The sequence below is a fragment of the Dendropsophus ebraccatus genome, chromosome 4 (assembly GCF_027789765.1).
Source record: "Dendropsophus ebraccatus isolate aDenEbr1 chromosome 4, aDenEbr1.pat, whole genome shotgun sequence".
Lineage (NCBI taxonomy): Eukaryota > Metazoa > Chordata > Amphibia > Anura > Hylidae > Dendropsophus > Dendropsophus ebraccatus.
This window is the reverse complement of record NC_091457.1, coordinates 110,082,560-110,107,686: the sequence shown is the minus strand read 5'-3', so window position 1 is coordinate 110,107,686 and position 25,127 is coordinate 110,082,560. Positions and strand designations below refer to the sequence as shown.

General features: G+C 40.7%; 1 protein-coding gene across 1 annotated transcript; it reads right to left on the bottom strand.

Moving 5' to 3' along the window:
• Positions 1–1,918: 1,918 nt before the first annotated feature.
• On the bottom strand, positions 1,919–20,426 carry KLF15 (KLF transcription factor 15). Its single transcript, XM_069966716.1, has 3 exons — positions 20,345–20,426; positions 12,142–13,233; positions 1,919–6,794 (listed from the first exon to the last, which is right to left on the bottom strand). Exons 2-3 carry the CDS (start codon positions 13,167–13,169, stop codon positions 6,626–6,628), a joined length of 1,197 nt encoding a protein of 398 aa, XP_069822817.1. The 5' UTR covers positions 13,170–13,233; positions 20,345–20,426; the 3' UTR covers positions 1,919–6,625.
• Between the last annotated feature and the right edge of the window lie 4,701 nt (positions 20,427–25,127).

Genomic DNA, 25,127 nt, shown 5'->3' with positions numbered 1-25,127 from the left:
ACCTTTTTTTAAAAACATAATCTGGGATTAGTGCCCAATTTATCATTTGCAACTTTTTAAAAAGTCTCACAAACAGGTCTGGTCAGAATCAGAATTTTAGCATTTTTGCACTTTTTTTGCTGCTTTTTACTTAGATACATTCACTATGGCAGTATAACATTTTAATAAATGAGTCACAAAATATTGGACCAAAATATATACCAATGCTCATTAGAATAGTCCCACAAATTAGACTCCTTAGTAAATGTCTCCCTGACTCTTTGTTTATTCTATAGAAATTCAATTATACGGAAGAGCAGAGAGGTGTCCCTGACCATGGAACAATATGCAAATAATTGCAGGCAACAGTGACAATTTTTCTTTTCAAACCTGTATAACCTCTTCAATCCGGACAAGATTATTTGGAGTCCCCAAAATTTCAGACTGCAGACCACATAATACAGACCTATATATTTAGACCTCAGACCAGATGCCAAAACTCAGACCTTAGACCATACTCTCCTGTAACAGCTGTACTAGGGTAACAACTAGGTCACTGTCTGATGTTAATATAATATAATGTAATACATATTATATGCACAACATTTATTCCTACTACAGAAGTTTGTTTGTACTACTTGTTTGTATGAGAATGCACACCGCAAGGACAGCTAAAGATACATTGTCCCTGTTTGCTCAGTTGGAAAATAAGCACAATAATACAATATAACGTGAGTCTGAAAAAACAGGCCATAAACAAAAAAAAGAAAAAAGCTGAATGGAATTCACAAACAAGCTGCTCTTCGGCCTCCTATTGGATAAGAAGAGCTGAATAAACAGCTACGAGCGTCGCTGATCATTAACCCTAGAACTTTGACGCCAGTGTACTCCTGGGCAGATTCACCTGTTTGTTTGGACAAACCATGACTAGACTGAAATCCTAGGAGGAAAAGAGAATAACATGTGTACCTGTGGCTTAGCCTTCAGGACAGAGGCCCCTGGAAATGACCTAGGTCATACACATGTGCCTGACCGCCAATGGACGCAAATCACAAGACACAGGCTGTGATTTGGGACCAGTTCCAGACATGCATGCACTTTCATTCTTTTAAACAGCAGTAGGCCTTAATGAACATCATACAAGATGGTAGTAGCAATTTTAATAATTCATTTAAAGAGGTTATTCAAAGATTAAAACTTATCATTGGATAGGTTATAGGTATCTGATCTGTAGGGGTCTGACTGCTAAGACCCCCCACTGAGCAGAAAAACAAGGTTTTCTTGTCCTCCCATGAAAATGGAGTGGAGACTGAACATGGGCACCACTGCTTTATTCATTTTTTTATGGGACTGCTAAAGATAACTAAGCACTAGTAGCTAGTTTTGACAGTCCCATAACGAATGCCTGAAGGAGCACTAGGCATTCTTCACCAGTGCTTTGTTCACACAGGGGGACAAATAATCCCCTTCTAGGGATCAGTGGAGGGCCCAGCAGTCGGACCCACGAAGATTAGATACTCATCACCTATACTGTATTAGGTGCTACCTTGGCTGCTAGGGGCAACTAAGACAATTCTACTTTACACCAGTTTGATAAATCTCCTCCCTTGACTATTGAGGGTCTTCATGATTTACTACACAGAGCTCATAAACCTCCACTTTGACCTTTGACTGATACCGAGGGGAAGCATCTCTAATAAAAGTATATGTCATGGTTGAACTATGTGATCTGAAGTCTTACATAATCATACACAGTCATACACAGCATTACCATTTACCTAGATGTTTATGTAAAAGATTTAAAGCTCTGTATCAGAATAACTGAGCTCTGCTTTTTGCTTTCCTAAAATGTATGGACCCTAGAATGTATAGTCCCCCCCACCGTCCCCCCCAGAATGTTTAGGCTGTAATCCCAATAACAACACAATTAGGCAAAATATATTTTTTTAAGTTTATTTTCAAAGTAAATATACTTTATATAGAACATACAAGAAAATACCGTATTACTTATATACATGGTATCAAAGAGATATTTCCATGTTGATTTAATTTACATTAAATTTCTGATGCATTATTACAAGGCATTTTCTAAATGGAGATTTCTATGTACATGTTATTTACATACATTCAAGGAGGAGCACGTAAACCGCTTGGTCAGAGGCTGGTTGGTCATGTTGGCAGCTCAACTTATAAATCCTATTGTCTTGTGGAACATCTATGGGCACAACCTTGTCAACTGTAAAGCCCAGTACAGCAGAGGAGGTCAGCGGAAGATCTACTACTCAGATTAGGCAATGGTTTGTAACCATATTCTAAATATTTGGGCTCACCAGCTGTGCATAATAGCATTTCTTAACAAATTTTCTTGAATCTGAATCAATACCATGTTAGTTATAAAGAGGTTTAGGGGAAAAAATCTGATATATAATTTTAATACTCTGCTTTATTATCTCAGCATGTATCCCAATTTTGTCTTATTAGCTCAGAACTCTGATTTATTACCTCAAATTACAAGCTTATTATTCTGACAAAGTACTTCAGAGCACAGCCACCTTTTCTGCTTTCCTTAAGGCACAGACGTATTATCTCAGAGCACTTACCTAATATCCTAGGGTACTTTTAAATGGACCCAATATGAGGGTTGTCTGGGGAAGCAAACGATCGGCGATCAGCAGATCAGCAATATTAGCGTTTGTTTGCAGTGCCTGTACACAACACAGCCAATAAAGCAGCATGAATAATCCCTGTATTGTTTGTGCGGCCGTTTAAATACATTACTATCGTCCGCACATTCCCTGTTTATGCAGGATGATGTGCGCCTGATTTTTAGGCCTGCTGAAAAGATGCGATCAGTCGACGAGCGACTCCTGGGCTGATCGCTGACACTTTTACATGGGGCGATTATTGTCTGAATTAGCGTTTTTAGCAGCGGTCGTTGCCAATAATCGGCCTGTGTTAAAGGGCCCTTTGACCAAGGATACAATAGAGCTATGAGATAACAGACTAGTGCCCAGAAATTATAGTAATTCCGTTTTGCCCCTCCCCCCAGCCCACCTACCCTATAAATAAATAAATTTGATTTACCCATTTTATATATTTTTTAGGAATGCAAAACTTGTTATCCTCTTCAACGCCAGAGGGACCTATCACTAAGCAACCGTTATCTGCACCAATCCGACAGCAAACCCTCTACAATTTCTGAATTGAATTAAGGTGGAATTTAAGTGCGTCATCGTGAAAATTTCACAGAAACATATTAAAAGATTTCGATTTAAAACCAAATAAAGCTCAAACAGCAGCTGTAATAAAAATATATATTATTTATCTAAGACCGGTACAAACATGTGATCAGCTGGAGGCTCCACAAAACAGGCACTCGGAAGGTTATTACATACCGGTGAGCAGCTTTCTCAGGATAGATACAGATAAGATGATTAAACAATATAACAATACACATTCTCTCTATGAAAATTAAGAAAAAAAATCAGAACTTTACTGAAATACTGGGTATAGATACATATTGATATCTGTTTATCAATTCCTTAAAGGTGACATGTCACTAGGGGAGTTTCCCTTTAGATTAAGGCATTGTTATAATGTCCACTGTGGGTACAGTAAAGCCCCCCCGAAAGGCCCATGGGAAATAAAATAAGTGCCTTCTCGTCTCCTTAGACATGGGAAGAATCCAGTTTATAATAAGTCAAGGCTGCTGGGTGTAATCATGTGACCCCTTTTAGCTCTACAGAGTGTCTTAAAGGGAACACACAGGGGAGAGGCATGATATTTTACAGCCAAATGATTGGAAGCTAAGGAGCACCCCCTAGTACATCATTCTTAGAGCACCTCTAAGTAAAAGGGCCTGTAAAGGGTCTCCTTATATAGCTGAAATACAGTCTTGCAGTCTCCTAGCTAAACAGATGTGCTCTGTGTTAAGATTGATTGATGCTCGCTAAACAATCTTGCACATATATATAACATTTCTGTCTCTTCTGGAAGATTAAAGGACCTTCACTAGATGTAAATATAATAATAATATTTGTTATAAAATTAAATTAACTTCTATTTTTCACATTTTTTCTACTTTTTTTTGCCTTTTTATTTATTTATATATATATTTTTTAGAAAAATAAATGCACTGAAATTTTTCACACCGAATAAAGCTTGTAGGAAAGGCTACAAAAGCCACCATTGGTGTATAACCCTTACAAAGAACAACACTGCAGAGCGCCTGAGAAGTTGAGGGGGGGGGGGTGTTAGCGTTCCGCAGAGAAGACGACATGAGGTGTCTGACAGTAACGGATAAGACCATATTCTTCAATGTGAATAGATCATTATGAAAGCCAGGCATAATGATACCAGGACTGGACTCAGAAATACTGATACGGCTTCTGATGGAAGGACGTTTGGTGGTCAGAGGTTGTTATGTTATAAATATTTTAACAGAAAAATGACAAAAAGTGACAGAATAATGAACACTGCCCTCAAAAACTAGGAAAAGTAGTTACATTCTTTGCTCCCTTAGAAGATGAAATGAAGAAAAGACATAGACTGTGACATTACATGATTATTTCTAAGGACAGTGTACAGCTGAGATGTTGTTACTAACCCTGTGATGTGTGATGCTTTCTGCTAAGCCTCGGTATCTAAGCCTATTATAAGTGATGATGTATGCTAAGCCTGTGTATCTAAGTATCATGTTTGATACTGCCAGCTGAGCATCACATATATCAGATGGTCTGGCTCTGTTTCCCTCCAGCATAGCAGCAAAGAGTCAGAGGGAAACTGACATTTGAACTGATCCTATGGAATGGAACAGTTCAAAATATCTGCCGTTCAAATATGGATGCCGGATCACCTAACGCGCAGGATGGAAGAGCACATTTTGCAGCATTTGTCCATCCGTTGTTTCCAACAACTGATGGCCTTATGCAAAACAAGCAGAGAAAGCTTGTTAACTACTGACTGATTTTTGCCATTAGTAGTCATCAGTTTCTGTTAAACTAGAGAACCGGACTGCATATATCTGAACTCAGTCTGTATTCCAGCGATAACAACTTAGACCCCATCCATTGGATAGGGGATAAGTGTCTGATTGTAAAAGGTCCAACTTTTGGGACCCTCACCATCGTGAGAACAGGGACCCAAACTTTTCCCATGGAGCCGTGGATCTGTACATGCACACAGCCACTCCATTAATTTTCTATAGAGCCACACAGATAGCCAAACAGCCATAGCTGTACCTCTATCTTCGGTGACTCCATAGAGAAAGAATTGAGTGTGTGCTGAGCCACTGCTCCAATCAGTGAGAAGAGTCAAGTCCATGTTCTCATGATTATCAAGAATACCTCCTTAGGCTATGTTCGCACTGTATAAAACAGCGGCCGTTGTTTGCGGTGTCAAACAACGGCCACTGTTTTACATGTTCCTGCCGCAAATACTGCCATATCAACAACAGAAACATTATCTAAAGCCCATTCAAATCTGCCGGCATGACAGCCACACTGTGTGTGAACTGTCAATCAGTTCCGGCTGCTGTTTGGAAACAATAAGGGGAGATTTTTCAAACATGGTGTAAAGTGAAACTGGCTCAGTTGCCCCAAGCAACCAATCAGATTCCACCTTTCATTCCTCACAGACTCTTTGGAAAATGAAAGGTGGAATCTGATTGGTTGCTAGGGGCAACTGAGCCAGTTTCACTTTACACCATGTTTGATAAATCTCCCCCAATGGCCGTAAATAATGGAGAGGTCAATTTTTTCCACAGCCATATATAACAACGACCATTGTTCAATACACTGATTTCAATGCAGCACTTTTTTTATGACAAGAAAGGTTGTTGTTTTAATTGGCAATACAGACGTTTCTTGTTATGAAAAACATTTGTAGTGTGAACATAGCCTTAAGCCAGTTATGTGTGATATTATCTAATAGGTTGATGTATCTAAGCTTATCATGTATAATGCTGTCTGCTAAACTGATGTCTTTAGGTCTATCATGTGAGACCCAGCTTACAGAACCAGTGTATCTAAGCCTATTATGTGTTATACTGTCTGCTGAGCTGTTGTGTCTAACTCTGAATGACACTGTCTGCTGAGCCCATCCTGTGCGATACTGTTTGAAGATCTGGTGTAGACATGAAGTACTTGTTTGCCGTCCCTCCGCTGTGCTCTTCCAGTCTTTCGCAATGTTGGCTAATAAGTACTGCTGGGACTTGTAATTCCACCTCAGTTATACGCAACACTATAGAATGTTCCTGAGTAACACAGTGGCAATTGAAATGACACAAAAAAAAGTCCTTTCCATGGCAGTGTTCAGTATGACCCTTACAGGCTATCAATGCCCTATTAAAAGGTACAGTTACTGTGAGAACACATTATTTGGAATTTAAAATGACCTGTCCAGACTGAAATACAAGAGATGATAATGGAATCAAGTGGATTAGTACATGAAGTGCCCCCATTAACCCTTCACTGCCAGCCAGGCCGTGCACCAAGTTCCTCAGATGCTTCATTCACAACCATATTAAATAAGAGCAGAGAACCACTGTCCAGCCAGCCGAGGATGTTTTCCGCACCAATAAGTTATGACAGGAAGACGAACAAAGTGCTTGGTGTTTCAGATGGATTCCAAGGATTGGAGAGGGGATTCAGTTTGATAAGCGCGTAGAACGGCTGCTCCGAGGAAATCTGTGCACCTTGATGTGTTTAGACAGATGATCACTGCGAGCAAATTTCTTTTCACAGACTGCACACTGGTACGGCTTCACGCCAGAATGGGAGCGGCGGTGTCGGGATAACTCGTCGGACCGAGAGAACCTGCATAAGGAAGAAACAATATTGTAAAGTTTGTAAGTGATACATGCTACATAAATTGCACGGGAAAAGAGCAACACTAGTTTTCAGCATCTCTTTACAGGTCAAACATATTAATGCACTGATCAGCAAACTGATGTTTTTTGGAAAAGATTCAGCACTATTTAGTTTATTTATTCTAGGCTTAGGAGTCCATTGGGCGGTCCTAATCAGTATCTAACCACCATATCTGTATACATGATCGTACAGGAAAGGCAGTCGCCTATTTGACTCCTAAGCCAAAAATTAACAAATATGTAAATGAACATAACACATAGTTTTGAGGAGAAGCATTGCGTGTATCAGTCTTCTCAGCACCCCCTGCCCTATAACATGACACTGGCAGATCAGACTTCTTGTTCAATGTCACAGGTTCCCTTTAACACCCAGAAAGCATTGCAGTAATTGGTGGACCACAGTAAAAGCTGCACTGCGACTGTCACCACAAACATCTGCAACCATTAAAATATTTCTACAGATAGATGACGTTCCCTAAATCTATAGCCAAACCCTTCCCCCTTGGATGACTCTCTGATCATAAATATAAAGAGAACTGGTTACCACTTTATGTGCCAAACTTGCTGCTCACTGAATGTTCTAGAGAACTTCTATGGAACATTGCCTCCTGTTTTATAATAGCTCAAATATGAATGAACCGATTCTAAACATTGTGCTAGTCTTAAAGGGAATGTCACAGTCCCATACATCCCATAGTAACACTGCAACAATTCTGGATGAGCAGTGTTATGTCTATTTGAAGTGGACTTCCCCTTTCAACGTAACAGTAGTGATTGATCCTTGAATAAATTTATACTTTGTATATATAACGTTTGGAAAAGTATGTGACATATCATCCTGAGCAGAGCTCCTTTACATTATATCAGGGATTTTATTTGTTGTGTCCTCTTTCCACTGTTGCCTTGTTCCTGACCTCAGCAAGAGATAGGCATGGAGTCAAAATCAGTTCCCTGCGCTCATGTCAGCCTCATGATTATGACATTGTGGATTTTTCATGGTATCGTTTTACAGGAAGTGAAGCTGCGGTTTTGCTAATCTTTGTTCATGTCTTAAACCACAACTTAATTTCTTCTCATGAATTGACATCAGGTCATGCTTATAGAGTAGTACAAATAAGAAGCGACATCTTTACCACAATCCTGCAGTTCCATCCCCTGTTTAGCCATTTGTGAGTGATGGGGCCATGATATGGTGCCGTGACGTGACCTGAAAGTGGCCGATCAGGGGATGGAGCGGCATGAATACAGGAGTGATTGCAGTGGCAGTGCTAGAGCTAGGGAGGTAAGTTCAGTTTATTATGTTAAAACAGCCCATGTCTGCCCATATTGTAAAAAAAACAGCTCTTGTCTGGAACAGCCCTTTAAGGACCTTTTTGCCCAGGAAATTATAAATATTAAATTTATCGAGTTAAAGAGTCAAGTAAAAGTAATTATTTATATATGATCAATAAAGATTATTATTTTTTATGAAATTTGGTGTATTGTTTATTTTTGAAAGTCCTATTTTTTTTTAGTTGACACTATCATACTCTTGTTTTGTAATTATGTGGCTACTGCTATGGGTGGGTCTGGGAATGTAGGCCAAGTCAGAGACCTTTCTAGAAGATGCAGTAGACAGGGTGCTGGTTGTTGAGAGGCCTATTGCCCTAGAATTCCCAAATCAGCATGAAGTCTCTTCATAGAGAAATATTAACCCTATGGTCCAATGTAGATTCTAGTAAAAGAGGTGGAACTGTCATTTGGATATACTTGTTATACTGAATGGAGATACATATTACAAAAACTAACCACTTAGTTTACTGGAAGCACATAGAATCTCTCCAGCTGTTGCAAAACTACAGGGCATGCTGGGAGTTGTAGTTTTGTAACAGCTACAGAGCCATGGGTTGCAGACAACTGGAGATAAACAGGAGAATTACCTTGGAGTTTTCTTATATATCCTATACAGGGACTGCTGTCTCTTTAAATCCTGGCTCAACAACAGATAACTGAGCTGAGCTTGGAACTTATTCACTTCAAGCCAACCAACCATATAACTGTATTCACTTATGTGACCGATTCCAGCAACTATATCAGCTGCTTCACAGGACACAGCTGCTCCACAAGTTTTTAATTCAGAGGACCCATATGTAAACAACTTTTATATATATATATTATCCCATGAGTTTCTACAAGTAAACACACAGTCTGGCTTTAGGATTACTTCTTTGCATGTGTCCAAAAGCTTACTATTATTATCACTGCCACTTACACCTTAACGGGTGCCTTCACACCTACCGTATCGCAGCAGAAAATCCGCTGCGGATCCGCAGCAGATTTAACTAAATGAATGAACAAAGCATCAAATCCGCACTTACAAATCTGCTGCGGATCCGCAGCGGATTTGACAGTGCGTATTTAATGCTGTGTTCATTCATTTAGTTAAATCTGCTGCGGATCTGCTGCGGATTTTCTACTGCGATGCGGTAGGTGTGAAGGCACCCTAAACAACACTAATTTAGATATCAAGCTGACGTGGTCCAAGATCTCCATGTTATTGGTAATTATTGAAGTAACGTGAATCATTTATATTAACTGGTAACCTACAAAACTGCTTGCTGCATACAATACAAACACAAAGTTAGGACACTGTAAAAACATCAGCCAAATAATGAGCCACATATCCGCACCGTGTGACATAGTCTACTGAATAGGAGCCTTATACAATATTCATGGGTTCCCTAATTGATTTTTTTGTTCCCCTGCTCATAGAGAAAGCATTGCCCTATCTCATCTTACAATCCACCATTACGATGAAGGCAACAGCTAGAGAAAGTGTGAAAGGATCTGCAGTAGTGTTAGGCTATGTTTACACTGAGTATTTGTAGTGGACTTGGAAGAATAGTTCCCATTTAAGGGCATAATAAGAAGCAATGTGTTACTTCTATTTAGCGCATACTGTTTTGGACTGCAATATAAAAGAACACTCAAAAGACAAAAACTGCCTACTTACTAAGTACAAGAATATAACTACTATAACTCTGCCCTTATGTATAAGAATATAACTACTATAATACTGCCCTCTGTGTATAAGGATAAAATATTATAATATGTCTACTATATACAAAAATATAACTACTATAACACTGCCCCATCTACAAGAATAATACTGTTCCTATGTACAAGAATATAACTACTATAATACCCCCCCCCCCTATATACAAGAATATAACTACTATAACTCTGCCCTTATGTATAAGAATATAACTACTATAATACTGCCCTCTGTGTATAAGGATAAAATATTATATGTCTACTATATACAAAAATATAACTACTATAACACTGCCCCATCTACAAGAATAATACTGCTCCTATGTACAAGAATATAACTACTATAATACAGTATATAGTAACCAAAAGCTTGACAAAGGGCATCTCGCACGAAACGGTCACCTCCTGAGACATGCCAACTCACCACCTTTCTTGACAGGCTTCACATGAATATAGTAAACTAAAGATTTCTCTACTGTCGGGTGAGTGCTGAATTATTTTGGTTACTATTTGTATCATATCATCCTGCATTGTCCGTGCACCACCTGCGGAATCCACATGGACATTGATGTTTGTTTGCTCTATCCTCATTCTTGAAATGCCGACCACCTGTCTTCATTTGCATATCTACTATAATACTGCCCTCTATGTATAAAAATATAACTACTATAATACTGCTCCTATGTACAAGAATATAACTATTTTAATACAGCACTTTATGTATAAAAATATACCTACAGTACTATAATACTGCCCTCTATGTAAAAAAATATAACTACTATAATATTGTCTTTTATACACAAGAATATAACTACTATAATACTGCCTCCTATGTACAAGAATATAACTACTATAATACTGCCTCCTATGTACAAGAATATAACTACTATAATCCGACATGGAGAGAGAGGAGCGGTTGCACATCACACCAATGGCTGATACTAATGCTAGTAGTGTAATACCATATCCATACTTGTGTTGTTTGGTGGCAGCCTTCCCCGCCGGTGGTGCTGGCTGGGACTTTTTGGGGGGGCACTTTGGGTTTGGTCCTGTGACATGGGGGTTGCAGGGCCATTCCATGGCCTCCCTTCCCTGCATGTGCATGCTTTGCGGGGGTGGTGGTCGCTGACCGACACGGTGTGGAGTTAGAGTAGGGACCCGTGTGAACCAGGAGACCTGCACGTTGGTACACGGGGCGATATGGCTTGATCAATTCATATTCCAACATCCTGAAGTTGTTTTTTTAAAATAGGCTTAGCAGCATTAGTATCAGCCATAGGTGTGATGTGCAGCCGCCCCTCTCTCTTCATGTCGGATAACTACTAAAATACTGCCCCTATGTATAAAAATATAGCTACTATAATACTGCCTTCTATGTACAAGAATATAACTACTATAATACTGCCTCCTATGAACAAGAATATAACTACTATAATACTGCCTCCTATGTACGGGAATGTAACTACTATAATACTACATCCTAAGTACAAGGATATAACTGCTATAATACTGCCTACTAAAGGATGATCATTTTTATATCTCTTTCTTTAATTGGAGTCGATACACAGTATACATGATATATAACATCTATGTCCGGGTAGAAATAGAAGAGGCAGACTACTTAAGCAAGAATGACCTTGTATTCCATATTGACCTTTCAAACCAACTCAATAGTCACAAGATCTTTACAGTAGAAATAGCTTGTATGATTTTTTTTCACTACTGCCGTCTACAGTAGAGCTAACACAGTCCTGTACTCATGTTACATATCACACGGCTCCTATTTTTGGGAAGCATGGAGTGTGGTCCTGTTAGGACGGAATACTACAGTCCACATCTGTAGCAACCCCTCGGCCTTGGTTATTAGATTAACAATTATTATCGACAGACTGAGTCATTGCTGCTCACATGTAAACATAGGACAGATCACATGTTACAACAAGTTGTAAAGGAACGTACATAACAAGGGCTCGTCTTCCTATGCTACCACGCCAACAAACAAGGTTACTGCAGGTTACAAACATAAAAATGTACTGAAGCAGCGTAATACACCCAAGGCTGTGCTGCAAGAGCCAACAACACTACCTGGAATTCCATTCACTCCTTACAGAGTTGGGTTGTACCAGTATGGCTGCCATTTTTGCAGTAGACACCCTACATGGCAAATCTGCTATGTAACCCCCATGACCATACTACCCTTGATACCAGCAGTACTATTACAATGTAACTTATTGTTAACAAGATGAATAATGAGAACTGACCTCCATCCACATCCAGGCCATGTGCAAGCAAACGGCTTCTCCCCCGTGTGTCTACGCAGGTGAGCCTTGAGATGGCTACTCTTGGTGTACATTTTGGTGCATCCAGGAAAAGAACATTTGTGCATTTTTATGAGTTCTGTAGCTGGATTTTTTGGGAACTTCTGGCCAACCATAATACCAGATTGTCCCTGAGTGCTACCACTTGGGCCCATAGGTTTAGCAGCAATAGGCACTGGAGCGATGCGGACAAATTTGGAGGACATGTTCGATGACTGGACTAGTTGTGGGACCAGAGCAAAGGTCTGACCTTGAATGTTAACTAGAAGTTGCGCAACTTTAATGTTATCTGGGAACTGTGACTGCGAGGCTTGGTTAGTGTTGGACTCTTGTTTGATCTCTATGGGTTGGATCTGCAGTATAACAGGAATTCCACCTTCAACAGCAAGGGCACCTGGACTTTTGCTATCAGCATCTCCTGGTGAAGAGCTATCTGACTGCTGTTTTGTATCCTCCTTTGTGTTGCAGGCCACCATAGGGGTCTGCTTTAGTTGTTCAGAAACCAAATGACCACAGTTTCTCAGTTCCTGTTGGGTTTCAACTTTTAAGTCGGTTTTCATGTTTTCCTCAAGAAACTCCTCAATTTCATCCAGAGTGGGATGAAACAATGATGTCTCCTCCATGTCCATCCCAAAATCAGGAACTTTGAAGAACTCCTCTTTGACCATTGCAGGATGTTTCCTCTTGTCCCACCAAGATAAAGATGCATTACTCAATGACGTCTGGGACAAAAGATAGTCTAGAATACTGTCCTGACTCTCTGCACTACAAGCACTACCATAGCTGGAGCTTAGCACCTGGGAATCAGGACTGGAACAGGAGCGGAAACTGGAAGAGTCACTGTCATCCTCTGAAGTGGGAGAAGGCAACATCTGATAGCTCCTTCCTCCCATCAGCATTTCCATTGTGTAACCAAGGCTTGAATCTGTGTTCAAGAAGCACTCATCTGTAAGAACCAAATGATCCACCATTCCTGGATGAGATTCTGAGATCCCAGCACCATACGCCCCCCAAAAAATCCTCACAGGACAGGACCTGCAAAAAAAAGAATACATTAAATATATAAAATAAAGCATGGCTAGATCTAAAGAGCTTTCTAGCAGAGGTTCAAATACAATTCACTTATAGTTTCATGATTCTGACCCATGAAGTGGTTCCACTATAGGAGTTTTTGCCAGTTTTGCATTACCTATCTGTCAATCTACTACTGTACCAGAGACTTCTACTAGGCTACCAACTATCCAAGGTAACTGGACTCAGGGTCACCCTTCATTCCAAGATTTTCTTATTCTTTACAATATTATCTCTGTTTCTTGGTGCACACTGTGTTCCTCTCTGTAGAGTTTTCACTATTTTTCCTGAGTTTTCTTGTGCATGGTTCCTCATAAATTCCAACTTACAAATAGGTTTATTGCCTTTCTAGAGAAGTAGATTGTGAGCCTCAGTGGGGACTGGGCCAAGCATGAGTGAATACAACAGTTCAGAAGATGTAGACTCAATGGAATAATGAACAAGAACAAGATCCAGAGTAGAACATTTTGAAAGGATAAACCACAGAGCCTTTATTTGTAATCATACGTAAGTCTTGTACATTCCTTCACTTGGCTCATAGCACCTTAGCTCCATGTATCGGCCAAAGGCACTTTCAGTACATGCTGTCTCAACCCGTTTTGGCATTGAAATGGTAAACTCAAGGTGGAATGTGTTGTTAATTAGATGTTTTAATGCAGGAACATTCAAAGATTTCTGGATCTGGCTATCAGTTCCGCACATAGGGCAAGACTGCTGGCTCCAGTGCGGAACAGGATAAAGGCTCCTTTCTAAAAAGACGTAAGTCTATTACAAGGGTAACAGTCATCCCCCCATCATATGAGGGCTGTGACTGTGCATGTATGAAAACCCTAGTCATGTTCACTGCCACACAGAGCTCCTTTCCACATGCTACACTGTTGCTCTGTGTTACACTCTTCCAGATGAATAGTCAATAGAGGATTATGTGATGTCTTAACCCCTTTCCTTCCAGGGGTGAAGGTCAACTTTTGGTGAATCTACATGTCATCATCTATCATGTTCATCTACCATGTCTTAGACGCTGCTTTAAAAGACTGGCAGTGATGAGGATAAGTTCCTATAGGAAGACCTTTTATATTTTCATCCTTGTTCAAATAGCTGGGCTTGAATAAGATCCCACCCGATGGATGTGTAACATCATGGAGTGCATGCTTTAATGGAAATATAACTGATTTCTAACATAATGTTTATTGAGAGCAAAAAGTCAGTCATGTCCTACAGCAATCCTATAGATCCAGTGGAAGAGTACTTGACTACTATTGATAAGTAATCCCATTATTTTCAATGGAGAATAATAAGGAAAGAGTGGCCAACAGGAACCTGAGGCCCCAAGTTCTCTGTAATGGTAGGACCTAAGATGTTGGGCCTTCTGTCATGGTTTATGACTAATGTCAATGTCATAAAGTTGTTATGATGGCGTGGTATACACAAACCCCCTTTTCTACAATAGTATTTTAATGTTCTCCCCTAGAAATCCCTCCTACATTAAGGCATTTTTGTTTAATGAGACTGTCGCTCAGTCCAATAGAAATAAATAGTGAAAGTGACCTCTTCTCCACATAACAGACATTGGGATTCAACAAGTGCAAAGTGCAGACATATGGTAGAACAGTTAGACTAAAGATGATCCTATTTTGAAAGTAAAGCCATCTGAAACAGTGTAGCTATCTAGTTTTAGATTCAGATTACTGTTGGGGGTGCAAAAAAAAATTACCCTGGGGTTTCACTTTAAGCAGAACATTGATCGTAATTTAGTATAGTCAATAGGCATGCGGCCAATGGTTCTCTGAGATATCATTAGGGCAACAGTGATATTAGACTAAAAAAATATTCCTATCTGGATAACACCTATAATACTGGGGATTAAGTTTCACCAATTCACATTCGATTTGTGACCATGCACTATAGGATACATTGTATACAAACAACAACAAAAATGGCTGAAAAAAGTAAGCTGCACCTCCTGATAGTAAGAAAATATATCTATGAAATCTTTATTAATACATCAATGCAAAGGGACAAATATTTAAAATCATTTAAAAATACACACATACCAATTCACCGGTTCCAATACAACACAGCGAAAACTGACCTAACATAGACTGATGTACGGAGCAGCAACAAAAATCATACAAAAATGACAAACATATTACAAAAAAGAGATGTGTATAATCACAAATGATAAATCCTAAAGACCACCAAAAATGCAGGAAAAAATGATTTGAGGCACAAGGCCAAAGATCACCCAAAGAAACATCAAATGCAAAATAATGAGACAAGTATTAAGCGGCTGCTGCCACTCCAAGTTAGGTCAGACCAGAGAACCCCACGCGTTCCGTCACCAGGACTTTCTCAAGGGTGAAGCTCTAGTCCCTCTTAGCACATATTTATATCAAAAGATAATTAATAATAAAGAACAAGTGTGTGGCGTTTGAATCGACTACTCACACATGAGAGGAGGATCCCAGGACGCGTAACCCGCGCCGGCGTGGCTCCGTCGCCATTACTATCTGATCACATGTCTAATCATGTGAGCGCTGCAAAGTCACATGGTAGTGACGTAGGTTGTAGTTCTATATGCATGCGCCAGAGGTTAACACTTGGGGTGTGTGGGGGGTGTGGTGGTTTGGGGGGGGGGGCTCCCGGGGGGGGGGGGGGGGGCCACCTTGGTGGGTGTTTTATTTAGAGCAGACAGGATGTATTTTGTCACTATTTCTAGATATCAACCTGATGGTTTCTTGTCATCAATTCTAGGATCAGTTGGTTGTCGATATTAACATATGACCCCCTTTTTCTGCCTAAACTTCTGGAAAGCCACTTAGGATCCCCTGATTGACCTTGGACACGTTCACACAGAACCACATCCTCTTCAGCAGCAAACAGCAGCAACAACTTTTTAGAGTTCATAAAAGTCTGCCTTGGACCAAGCACAGCTTGCTGTTTTTCCATGATCTCTATATACAAATGAATTGATCTTGGACTGTCTTACACCTAACCTTACCCTGTGGTTAGGGCTTTGAATATTTGCTTATATGGCCCATACCAATACCGATTTGATTATTGGTTTTTCCACGCCGGTGTGGACCCATGTTTAGTGTCACCATTACGCTTTGAATTTTTGTATATTATTTTATTACTTGCATCCTTTACCTAATATCTATATACCATATCACCTGCGCTGACAAATCTAATCCTATCTTTTCATATAGTGGCCTTCGGCATCGCAAGTGTTAACCTCTGGCGCATGCATATAGAACTACAACCTACGTCACTACCATGTGACTTTGCAGCGCTCACATGATTAGACATGTGATCAGATAGTAATGGCAACGGAGCCACGCCGGCGCGGGTTACGCGTCCTGGTATCCTCCTCTCATGTGTGAGTAGTCGATTCAAACGCCACACACTTGTTCTTTATTATTAATTATCTTTTGATATAAATATGTGCTAAGAGGGACTAGAGCTTCACCCTTGAGAAAGTCCTGGTGACGGAACGCGTGGGGTTCTCTGGTCTGACCTAACTTGGAGTGGCAGCAGCCGCTTAATACTTGTCTCATTATTTTGCATTTGATGTTTCTTTGGGTGATCTTTGGCCTTGTGCCTCAAATCATTTTTTCCTGCATTTTTGGTGGTCTTTAGGACTTATCATTTGTGATTATACACATCTCTTTTTTGTAATATGTTTGTCATTTTTGTATGATTTTTGTTGCTGCTCCGTACATCAGTCTATGTTAGGTCAGTTTTCGCCGTGTTGTATTGGAACCGGTGAATTGGTATGTGTGTATTTTTAAATGATTTTAAATGTTTGTCCCTTTGCATTGATGTATTAATAAAGATTTAATAGATATATTTTCTTACTATCAGGAGGTGCAGCTTACTTTTTTCAGCCATTTTTGTTGTTGTTTGTATACATTGTTTAGGTTGGGATAACTAGCACTCCTTGTCGTTATTGTTTGCGGTGCCAGCCCAGCTCTTTATAATATATACTATAGGATACATTGGACATCAATTGTATTTTTTAAGGTTTAAATCTTGACAAACAAGAACGAGTCAGCTGGAAAAGTGCTGCAGCCTTTTTCCTTCTGTATGTTTGTTCTTCTGTTTAAAACCTTGTTTAACTGAAGTGGAAAGATTGTTAAAATCTTATCAGTGACTTTGAAGAGTTACATATTAATCAGGGCAATGTGATAATGGGTGCAGGCTGACATGTGATGGCGGCTCACCAATCCTATGCCCTGGTGTAACATGACAGACAGGAGAAGGTTACCTCCTACCGCTAGCTTTCCTACATCCCTGCACAGTAACACGCTAGTTCTGCAGGAATACATCCCTGTCTGTAATATGGCTGCATATCTAGGTAGATGCATGTCCCTGTTGTGATGACAATAATCAGTGTACTGCCAAGCCAAATAACTGCATTCTCTGCTGTGGAAATTTTTACAGCCACATGACCGCCACATTCCATGGAAGTCAGTGGAAGTTTTTTAGTGTCATTTATATTGGCTTCTTAGGGGGAAAACAAAAGTTCCATAAAAGCAGCATCGGGGAATACCACAAGGAAGGCTACATCCCGTACACTATGATGGACTCTATGACAAACACAAGCCGTGTGCAGTGCACTTGACCTGCCGAGGTTCTCCAGTAGTCAGCTGATCTTCTTCAAGTGTGTTTATATTGTAATATCACTGACTCGGACTACAGATAAGACACAGAGAAAGCTGCATAACAGGATCCACAGCTGGAAACCCTGTTAAGTCATCCCAAATGGTTTGGCTGTTTTTCCTCTCAAAATTTGGATGTGATTAGATTCTTTCTTTTGCCAGAATTCACAAGGGATCATAAGGCAGAAAGACTTTCATGTTAGATTCTATACCAAGTCCCAAGGGATAGACAGATCAGTAGATTTATAGATATTAGATAGATAGATAGATAGATAGATAGATAGATAGATAGACAGATCAGTAGATTTATAGATATGAGATAGATAGATAGACAGATCAGTAGATTTATAGATATGAGATAGATAGATAGACAGATCAGTAGATTTATAGATATGAGATAGATAGATAGACGGATCAGTAGATTTATAGATATGAGACAGACAGACAGACAAGTTCTTTTGAGGTGGGCCCAGGAGCTTGGCCATATGACTACAAATAGGAACGTGCCTATAACACGTCTACAATCGCATCATGTTAGCATCATACAGTAGCGTACGTACTACAGCCAAAGGACAATGTGGTCATATAACCAGCGAGTAGAATTTTTAATACAAACCTGTTGATAAGTTCATACTCTTTCCATTACCAGTTCATAGTTTTATATGACCATACTAGACAACCCCTATGTGGGCCACTTAAGGGTTAATAATTGCACAGATATCACTACAGTGCTCTCTTCTGATGACTTTTGAGGCAACTGAAGTTCAAGAAAATCACTAAGTCACTATGGAGTTTATGGATTGTTATGTAAATACCAGGGCAGTTTAACCCTTATAAGAAAACTTTAGCGCTTCTGCAAGTGTCCAATGGGTGAAATTGAGGTTCACACACTCACACAACAGGTCTCTAGTATGTTTTTGGGCCCCCTGCTGCAGCAGCTGCTTATCCGTGACCATACGGCAAGACATCTGTGTGAACTATGTGATATTTTCCAGTAAACAACTGGAAAAGGAAATATTTACTTTACAACCTTGCGCTGTCGTCATTGCTGGATTTAGATTGTAAGCTCTGCAGGACAGAGTGAAATGTGTCAATATAACTGCATGTGCTAGACACAAACTGTACCTTATATTAAATGGTGCATAGCAGGTGTGAATTGCTTTATCACTGTGACAGAAAGAATAAGTGCAATGACACTTTTATATATGTGCACTATAAAGGTTCAGCCTCTTCAGATCTAGGGCTTAGAATGGGGTTAAAAAGCCTTAAAGTGACACCAACTTCATGGTTAATGCAGCTTAGCCTTGGCGCTGTTTGTGAATGGTGCATTGTACAGTCTATTATTGAATCCTGATGCTATTCTCTACTCCCCTATCCCTGGCCCCTAGTGCTGAACATGACCGCTAGTAACCCTCCCCCTCCCTCCGTCCTAGCTTCTACTGTCAACATTCTCCTCTCCATAACAGCCCAGGAATAGCTCTGCCAGCACATCTCATCTGACTGAGCCCTGCAAGCAGCACCCCATACCGCACAGGCTAAAATGCCTCCCTACAGCCCAAGCTAGGTGCCCATTAAGGTGCCCAGTAATGTGACCAAAACATATAGAGATGAATCCTGGGGCTTACAGCAATGCAAAGCCGCAATGTACAGTCCAATGGATGATAAATATGACCAAATACAATGTATCAGTACATCATACTGTATCAATGACACCATCAACACTAACACATTCTGCAAAACACTTCAGGCTCTCAAGAATATAGGTCACACTATGCAATGATGGCACAGTGCCCCCCATCTGTCACTCTATAGGAAGCATGGTAAACAACTCCCCACCCCCAACCCATCCATGATTATATATCCCATAGGCATTCATTATATTGCAATATTCTTATACACATTCATGCTTTTGAAAAATTTAATATACACATTTAAAGATATAGCAGAGCTGAAGTTGTTATTTAATGCATGGGGCACTGATATAACATCCTAGTAAGGATAAAGGTGTAGACCATGCAGTCCTATGTTACACCACATACAACACAATGTGATGTTACTATGGTATGTGACACAAAACAAACTCAGCTCTGCTACATGCTGGATGGATAGATAGATAGATAGATAGATAGATAGATAGATAGATAGATAGATAGATAGATGATACATAGACACTCTTGATTTTAAAGCCCCAGCTGTTTAATAAGTGTGAGCCCCAGCCAAACCCTAGGTAGTGCATGATGTTACTTGTAGTTCCCACCACAGTTGGCATCTGCCTGGCATGCCAACAGAAGCAAAATACTGAATGCCAGCGCTGCTCCATGCAGACAGCAGGTCACCATATGTTGGGGCTGGATCAGTGAGTTCTCCACATAGTGCATTGTCTTCCCCTCCACCATCAATGCTCTTCTCCCTACCTGCTACTCCAGCAATGCAGCAGATCCAGGGAATTTATGAGAAGGTTGTGGAGCTTTTCCTCTGCGCCCTTGGAGTAAGTGGCAGCCGCCCCTCCGGTACTATGTGCCTGCAGCCGCAGCCAGGAGACTACTACTAGTGATACTCACATGACTGTGTGTGGAGCAGGGGAAGGCTTGGAGAAGGCTCGACCACATCTCCTCAGCCCATTGGTGCACAGGGCCGGGGGGCGTGGTTAGGGCCTTTGTCGTCACTGGGAGCTTCTAATGTCCCCCCCTTCTCTCCCCCCTTCTGCTTTCTCCCAGCCAAGAAGTAAATGTACAGGAATGTTTCCTTACACCATGCTGCAGCCATGTGATCTGGGATCATCTGCAGACACAAGACAAGATGGAGCAGAGCTGGGATTGTTGGTAACATCAAAGTGTCCTCTACTCCATAGGCTGGTGATGTACAGGAGCCCCACACACTAAGGGTGACAAACACAGCGCCACTACATCTACAATCATTCACTTCTGTCATTATAGCACAACTAAAAAGAAAAAAAAATCATACAATGACAATGTAAAGTGTTCCCTTCAGTTAAAAGTCAAACATGTTGATGGGTCAGTGCTACTGATCACTAGATATTATATAGATTGGAGAAGCATGTGACTGTCTACTTAAAGGAATACTCCAGCAAAAAAATCTTTCAAATCAACTGGCACCATAAAGTGCCTGTGATTTGCAATCTACTTCTATTAAAAAATCTCAAGACTTCTGGTACTTATCAGCTGCTGTATGTCCTACAGGAAGTGGTGTATTCTTTTCTGTCTGAAGAGCAGGCATTTGCCACTTCTCTGGACAGTTCCTGTCTTGGACAGAGGTGGCAGCAGAGAGCATTGTGTTAGACTATAAAGAATACACCACTTCCTGCAGGACATACAGCAGCTGATAAGTAGTGGAAGACTTGAGATTTTTGTAGAAATTAAGTTTATTAGGCCGGTACTGCAGTATCGGCTGGGATGATCTTCACTGACAATGGCCGTTCTGTGACATGGGCGAGTGATAGAGTGATATACGCTGTGTGATAGAGTTCTATAATCTACAGGATGGAAGGTAATGTCTTTTGCCCTGAGGTTTCATCTGCAGTTTAGACTGCTGCTGCTGCGGCTGCAGTGTGTGCCGGCTACACTAATACATTGTAACAAAGTCTCAGCTTTGTAAGCAGGGGGCTCACATACCAGACCTGCATATTTCAGCAGATTACAGCAAACTGGCCAGGAAAATTACACTTTCACATAATCTTTTTCCCCTGAGTACAGATGCTATAGCATTACAGGAATCTGGCAGCCATAGTATTTTCTTTTAGGAAACAGGAATGGCCAGCGCGTCCAGCTCAGCTACATTACCTGTCATCTGAACCTCCGGCTGCTGCTCCATCTCTCCCCTATGCTGTACACCGCCATTCAGAGAAGTCTCAAAACTGGGGTATTTAAAGGGGTTTTATGGTCTTTTACTATCAACATAAGATGGGGATCCAGCTGTCTGAAGAGCCGGCAGCACTAGTGTGGGCCCTACAGCTTCTTTTGTTTTTTTCCTTGCAATCACTGTAATAATAGTAGCAAGGATCTGCAGCACTGTTCCATTCATTTTAACAAGAGCAGCATCTTCAGACAGTGGAAGGACAGAGGTGGCAGCAGAGAGCGCTGTATTAGACTAGAAATAATACGTCACTTCCTGCAGAGCATACAGCAGCTAATAAGTGCTGGAAGACTTTTTAAAGTTTTTTTTTTTTTTTTTAAAGAAGTCATTTACAAATCTGTATAACTCTCTGGCATCCGTTGAATAAAAAAGGAATTTTCTAGCATACCCATTTAAACATGTATATAGGTAAAAGACCAGGTAAATTACCCCAGACAAGGATAAACTTGAATGCAACATGATGGAGAATTTAGTTAAGTCTATATTTGTGCTACAGATGTGAAGACATGAATACATAAAGATGGTGCAATCTGAGCACACATTACAGTACCCTATCCTGGATGGGACTGTCGTAGTAAATGACCCCTGCAGAGTTACATATTTGCCAACCGGCTGGATTGTACAAACTCCACATTTCATAAGGTGCTACCAATATCTGCAGGTAATGGAGCCAGCACTTCATTTACTTAGCTGCAACTAAATACTGACAGCATATAATACAGGGGCTGCAGAGATGCAGCTATGAGCGAGACACATGGGGGGGCTATAAAGAAAGAAATGCAAAAACTGCACCGTATATAATGTACGAGCATAATTCCTTCCGGGACCATGTTTGTAATCCAAATCCACTCTTAAACCGAAGCAAATTTTCCCATAAGAAATCATTTAAATGCAGAAAATTGGTTCCACAACCCAAAAATAATGATTTTTATTCTGAACAACATGTAAAACAAATGAAACAAACATTTATAAACAGCAGAATATGTGATATTATAAGTTACTGTACAGTATAGCACTCAGCATGTGGTGTATAATGTATAGTAACTGCATAAACCTGATAACACAGCAGCAGTTTGTAGATACAGGATGGAGCTGCAGGTCCCCATAATGCAGTAGTGTAGTACAACAGGCTAGAATAGAGAAGCAGGGCTGCTGTCAGAGGTCTGTGTGGTCACATGACAGCAATGGGGAATGGGGGGTGTTCAGCATGGACCAATCAGGAAGTGAGAATCACAGAGCTGTGCAGAAGGACAGTGACAGAAACTTTTCTATACAGCAATGTGAATGGCTACGTGTGAGTGAAGGCACAGTATAGCAGCAGTGTGTATAGCTGAGTGTAAGTGCAGGCACATTATAGCAGGAATGGAGAGGATGGGAAACACAAGGGCTAACAGAGACTGCAGGTAGCATAAATGGATGAATGAGCAACGACAGGGGTTACAGCTGAAGAGATTCCTTCCACAATCCTGTCCCCTAATGTAAGCCCCAGCCTGAAGTGGATCTGCCATTATTTGGAAGGTGAGGGAGACTACCTGGGTCAGAGTACACTGCTGTAGACCACACTATGCATGTCCCTCCCCCACTCCTTCTGCCACCCAGTACAGGGAGCTCTTAAACCAAAGCAATGCTCTTAACCAAGTTACTATTTTGAAAAACTGTGAGCTCTTCTTGCAAAGCGCTCTCAATCCAATTTACTCCTAAACCAAGGTACTACTGTGTGTATTTTGGAAACACATTATATTACTTTAGAGAACCACAAGGCCCATAATGCCCCAGTCATTGTACTGTTGCCACTTATCAGCAATGGATTGTCTGAGCAGATACGGAGATAACAGTGCAGCAGGTGATCACTTTCTGACTTGTCACAAGATTGTCAGGTTCTCTGTAAGGCGAGGTGTTTCCTGCTCTTTCTGGAATGTAGATTATGATTTTCCCAGCACTCCTAGCAGCTGAGATTACGCAAGGCTCCTACTAACCCCTTCATAATCTGAGATCAGCAGATCCCTGGGCAAGGAGGAATCAACTCAAAAAATCCTAGAAGTGTACATCAGGGCAGTGGTCTGCAACCTGCAGCTGTTGGGAAACTCCCAGCATGCCCTGTGCTTTCTGAAGTGCCATATGTAACGTAGCGTACCTAAACATCTGTATTACAGAGTGGACACTCACTCCATATGCCACATATGGGGCTTTTGTATGGTACCATATTCTCCCTTCAAGGAATTCCTATAAAATACAGCAATGAAACATGACACAATTACTTTTCATTTGAAGTCAAAGGCACAGGAAGGTTCAGTATAGATTTCTATAAGTGAAATATAATGGACCAGAATGGCACCGACCCATGGCCTTAGAAAACCTCTTTATCTATATCCTAGGTATTTGGGGAAGGGGGTCCCCTCTTTTGCAGCTGTCCAGGGCAGACCAGACTTGTGAGTCCCAGGCAACATGTCACTGGTATAAAGGACCTGGCATCTTGCCGGTCTAGGACAAAGAATTGCTGCTGGAGTCTATGTAACAGTCCGGCAGATTTGCATCACATGACTATTGGCTTGCATCAAGCTGAAATTTTGTGACCTACTCCAACACAATAAATTCTTTATGATGTAATATCATCCAAACCCGCAGAGAAAATCTGTATCTGCAATTCAACAAGACAGTATCCTGCATGATTAGATACTGTACACTGGTTCAGACATGGTTCCTTCTCAGGATCTCAGGATCTATCATACCAGAGATCAGTCCAAGTGAAATGCCATTACTTTAGATGGGACTAACCCTTGAAAGGGATAATCCACAGGACATCTGATTGGTCACTAATGGTGTGGACACACCCACTGATCAGCTGTTCGGTGTCTGCCCTGCACAGTGAATGGAGCCGGAAGCAGCTGGCTCCATTCACTGTGTAGTGGCCATACCTGGTTACTACAGCTCAGCTGCTATTCACTTGAATGTGAGCGCGCGGGGACCAGTGTCGGATTCCACATGGAGTTTTCTGACAGAATCACTCCGTGTGCATATACGTGAACACTTCACCACTGCTACTAGCCCCATTCACTGTGTAGTGCAGACACCAAACATCGGAGTGATGAGGTTTCCTGCCTGTATGTTTATCCTGGTAATAAAAAAAAACCTTAACTGTTAATGAAATTACATGACAGGGAAGAAAACCCAAGACTTATTGCTTATTGCATCACATAGAAGGGAAGGATCACATGGCCCTGTGTATATCTGCACACCTTTCACCTGACAATATTTATACCTTCTGTACAGACAGAATGTTCAAGGTGTATTATTGTAAAATTTAACCAAACAACAATTTTCACT

What these genes read in the sequence shown, in the direction of transcription:
- KLF15 (XM_069966716.1), bottom strand. Translation starts at nt 13,169, where the DNA reads ATGGTGGATCATTTGGTTCTTACAGATGAGTGCTTCTTGAACACAGAT. An exon ending in TGGCCTGGATGTGGATGGAG is followed by an intron (nt 6,795 to 12,141) that starts GTCAGTTCTCAT and finishes TTCCTTATGCAG; the next exon opens with GTTCTCTCGGTCCGACGAGT.